At 46.8% G+C, this 4918-nt stretch overlaps 1 protein-coding gene across 1 annotated transcript in view; it reads left to right on the top strand.

Moving 5' to 3' along the window:
- RASA3 (RAS p21 protein activator 3) overlaps nt 1-4918 on the top strand; it is a 115451-nt gene that overhangs the window by 57184 nt on the left and 53349 nt on the right. Inside the window, exon 3 of the mRNA XM_006102042.3 lies at nt 3237-3340. Coding sequence (XP_006102104.1) covers nt 3237-3340 — 104 coding nt within the window. The remainder of the gene's footprint in view (nt 1-3236; nt 3341-4918) is intronic.

Raw genomic sequence — 4918 nt, 5'->3', positions numbered from 1 at the left:
GATCAATGGTACCCCCCCAACCCACACACTCATGCCCTGGATAAATCGAATCCACAACCCTCTGGTACACTGGATAGCGCTCCAACCGAGTGAACCACCTGGCCAGGGCTGTAGAAAATTTTAAAGTGTAAAATGGAGCAATTTTCAGTAAATTTACAGTGTGTTATCATCACTATATCCATTTTAGAACACTCAAGAAGAGCCCATTGCAGTTACCTCTCTCCCACCTCCAGCCTCCCGCATTCACTGGCCTACTTTGTACACATCTGCTTTTTCTGGACATTTCTTATAAATGGATTTTTTTATTTGCATCTGTATTCTTTCACTTAGCATGCTTCTGAGGTTTATTGTAGTAGCATTCATCAGCACTTTGTTCCTTTTTATCACCAAACAAGAATCTATTGTATAGATTTACCAGATTTTGTTTTTCCATTTGTCACTGGATGACATTTGGGTTGTTTCCACCTTTTGTTGTGAATAATGCTGCTGTGAACATTCATGGATAAGTTTTTGTATAGACACATTTTCATTTCTCTTGGGTATTGCTAGGAGAGGAATTGCAGGGCCCTGTCATCACTCTGTGTTTAACTTTTTAATACCCTGCCAAACTGTTTCCCGAAGTGGCTGCACTAGTTTGCATTTCCACCGGCAATGTAAGAGGGTTCCAATTTCTCCACATCCTTCCTAATACTTGTTGCCATCTTTTTTATTATCGCCATCCTAGTGGGTGGGAAGTGGTATTTTGTCAATTAATTTGCATTTCCCTGATGGCTAATGATGTTAAACTTTTTTTATATGCTTGTGGATCATTTGTCTTCTTTGGTGATATATCTGTTCAAATCTTTTGCCCGTTTTTCAATTGAACTACTTACCTGCTTCTTATTGTGCTGTAAAAGTTTTTTTTTAAAATGTATTCTGGATACAAGTTTTACATCATATACATGATTTTCTCCTAGTCTTTCTTTGAAGTTTCGTAATAGTGTATTTTAAAGCACAATATTTTTAATTTTGATGAAGTTTTGCTTACTGATATTTTTTCTCTTAGAAATTGTTTTGATGTCATATCTAAAAATGTTTTACCCTCCTCTAGGTTACAAAGATTTATTTCTGTATAGTTATAGTTTTAGTTGTTACCGTTTTAGCCCTTTGTGATTACTTCGAGTTAATTTTTTTTTGCATGGTGTGAGGTAGGGATCTGTCTGTCCCTGGGCCAGGACCACACTGTTTTGATTACTGTCACTTTGCAGTAAATTTTGAAACCTGGAACTGTGAGTCCTCCACCTCTGCTCTTCTTTCTCAAGCATGTGCTGGCCAACGTGGGTCCTTTGTCTTTCTAGCTGGAAGGATTGGCACACTGGTTGGTTTCTGGGTTTCTGACAAGGGCTGTCAGACCTGCTGGTTTCTCTGCCTCTCTCAGCCTTTCCTCCTCACTGACTCTCTTGCCCTGACTCAGTATATTTGGGTCCAGTCATGGACTGTGCCCACTGTGGGTCCATTTGGGATCCCAGACTTGTCCTTCTCCCTCCTTGCCTACTGCTTTCCTCTCCTGTACTCTGTGCCCCATTCCTTCTGTCCCTTCTGAACCGGGTTTCACTTTCCCATCATGCCTTACTTCTGTGATGGCTTATTTGTTTTTCCCCCTTCTCCCTGCGATGACCCTGGAGCTCCTCAAGGCTCCAACTCTTTGTGCTCATGACCTTCAAATAATGGCGTGGCATGCCATCAACAATTCTGTATTTTATGGAATCTGCGACATTTGTCAATTATGGGATGTACCATCATTTTATGTACACTGGAAAAAACAATGCTAGTTAATCTATGAAACAGTTTTTTCTGACATTGCTTGTAGGATACATTCTGATTTCAGAGGTGCTGAACTTGAGGAAATACAGCCCTGGAGCTCTCTTAGTTGGGAACTGATTCCCCCCTCCTCCCTTTCTTTCCTATTGTCATGTCTGTGTCACTCACAGTAAACTTTCACTAGGAGACACTCATGGTATGAAGTCTTTCCATCTCTCTTTTCATACTTGGTCAGCAGCCTACATCCCTCTTTCTCCTAACAAAATGAAGCACACTGTTTTAGTTCTTACTTGACCTACTCTATGTTTCCTATGCTGGACCTTAGCCATGAGCGTGCGTGAAAGTGGAATCATGCCAGATTCCAAGGTAGTTGTAGGTGTGTGTGCTGAAGTAACTGTTCCATTTCCTACCCGGTGGATGCAGGTATGGTGGGGCCGTGCACATTCACCATGGCTTTCATGAACCAGTGTGTCTGCTAACCTCTGTCTGTGCCCGGCTAGGACAGCCCAGGGGTTCTGGCCCTTCAATTAGAATTTTTAGTTTATTTTGAGTCTCCACCTGTGGGTGAATGAGCCTCAGGGTCTGTGTGGACAGTTGGCTGTGGTGGGTAAGGCTCCCCTCCCCGGTGAGAGGTGTGGATGGTGGCCTGGTCGGAATTTAACCCTTACTCCTGGAGAAAGGGGAGCATTCTGTACCATCTGAACGAGGGGTGAGGCCTGCCACCTGCCACCCTATACCCTCAAGATGCAGCCCAGGAGCATTTGTGCTAAAGCTGGACACACACAATAGACATAGTTTTGTTAATGCCACGATCTGTGTCGAGCTCTCTGGTTTCCCTGAGCTGTCGCTAAACCAGCATAGCGATTCATTCATTTGACGCAGCGATTTTCAACCAGGGCGCCACAGGAATTTTTAAAACATGCAATACCTGACTGTTAGTCAGGGCACTGACATCTTTTTCCTTATGTTGTCAAATTAAAAAGTGATAACAGTCAACACAACAATAGCTGTCTGGTATGAATGAATCAAAATTATACCTATTTTTTTTTGGTCAAATCAGCAAAAACTATATATTTTGGTGTTCCACAGAATTTTAGTAATTAGTTTACTTGGGCCACGAGATGAAAAAGGTTGAAAAACGCTGATTTAACTTGACATGCCTTCAGTGCTGGGGCCACATCTTTGAAGATTTTTACAGCCTGTTCACTCTTAAGTTCATTTATATCCCAGTTAAGAAATTGCAGTTTCATGTCTTACAAGCAAAACGCGGAATGGCGTGTTTGTGGTGCTTAAAAATGAGTGCACGTGTGTGCCCCAGGTCGGTGCTTAGTCTGCGCCCCGCCCCCCCCCCGCCCTCCGCGACGTCCACGCCACGACTGAGGACGAGGCCATCACCTCACAGAATCTAACGGTGCTCGTTCTGTTCCTTTGTCCAGCCCCTTCTATGGAGAAGACTTCTACTGTGAAATCCCTCGGAGTTTTCGTCACCTGTCATTTTACATCTTCGATAGAGACGTTTTCCGGAGGGACTCCATCATAGGTAGGTATTTCAGTGGGTGTCGCATTCTGGTGTAAGTGGATGTCTCTTCCAGGCATCCTGTCTGAGACAGCAGAGGCGAGCGGCGTTTTCCGCCTGGCCTTCCTGGCTGTGTTCACAGTGGCAGGAAGCGGCCTGGGCAGCCGCCTGGGCAGCCGCCTGGCCTGGCTGTGGCATCCCCCAGGGCTGGGACAGGTCACTGAGTCCCAGCCTGACAGCCTGTGGAGGGATTTCACAGCATAAGGTCGCGTGGGAGAGACCAGCACACGCCAGCAAAGCCTTGGGAGCTGTCCTTTAAGAGGATACAGCAGCCTCCAACCTTCTTCAAATGACTCCCGAGGGCTCCTCCAGGGGGCTGTGTGCAGGGGAGAACCCCTCCCCCCATCCCCAGGCCACCCCTGTTCCTGACTCTAACACCCTCCATAGGCCGTCAGATGGTATTGGGTGCTCTCAGAAGCACTGGGGTGCTCTTAGAGCTATTGGGGTATTCTCAGACATATTGGGGCTCTCTCAGGTATTGGATGCTCTCAGAGGCATTGGGGTGATCTTATAGGTATTGGGGATCTTCACAGAGGCATTGGGATGCTTTCAGAGGTATTGGGGTATTTTCAGAAGTATTGTGGTGTCCTTAGACATATTGGGGCTCTTAGAGGTATTGAGTTCCTCTCAGAGGTACTGGAGTGTTTTCAGAGGTATTAGGGTGCTCTCAGTATTGGGGGGTGTTCTCAGAGAATTTGGGGTATGCTCAGAACCATTGGGGTGCTCTCAGGAATGTGGGTTATTAGCGGCATTAGGGTGCTCTCGGAGGTATTAGGGTGTGCTCAGAGGCACTAACATTTCAGTGGGGGACTCCTAGGGAGAGTGAGGCCCAACCTGAATGTGAAGGACAGGTGTGGAATAGCATAGAAGCTTCCCGAGTTCAGTAGTGCACCTGTGTTCCTATTCATGTTTACTGTGGCCCCAAAAATAGAATCGAGAAGCCAAACATGAGCACGACTGTAGTTGCTGGAATCCAAGCACCATGTAACGTCCGTGTGGTGGCCTTGGCCTTTCCTGGGAGAGAGGCTCTTGGGTAGAGCACTTGGCATTTGAAATGCACTTGAGTCACGCAGACAGTTGATCACCTTTCCTCTGGATCAGGCTTGGGGTTCCAGATGGTTCCTACTCACTGCCCAGACCTCTTGAGCAGGTCACCCACATAGCCAGTAGGGATGTTTCATCCAGGCCGCAGCAGCCTCCCAGCAGCACGCAGGACAGTTGGCCGCCTTCCACGCAGCTCTTGCTCAGCCTCTGGCCTCACCCCCTCTGGCTTTTACTCCCAGCCTGCTGGGCTTCTACACTGCCTGCTTAGTTCTCAGCCTGTGGGTCCAGCTGCCCTGCAGGATCCCTGTGGTGTCTCAAGGCATCTCGGATGTATCATGCTGAACTCAGAGTGGCCACCAAAGGTTCCTCATTGCTGAGTAAACCCTGTATCTGCTGCTTCCTCACCCTCCTAGCTGCCCTGCCAAGACTTGGAGCTCAGTTCCTGCAGGGGTCACCACATTATGCTACACCAAGCATGTCAAACTCAAAGGCTAACAA

Source organism: Myotis lucifugus, unplaced genomic scaffold, assembly GCF_000147115.1.
Source record: "Myotis lucifugus unplaced genomic scaffold, Myoluc2.0 scaffold_395, whole genome shotgun sequence".
Classification (NCBI taxonomy): domain Eukaryota; kingdom Metazoa; phylum Chordata; class Mammalia; order Chiroptera; family Vespertilionidae; genus Myotis; species Myotis lucifugus.
Note: the sequence above shows the minus strand (reverse complement) of the source record. Positions and strands in the feature narration are given on the sequence as shown.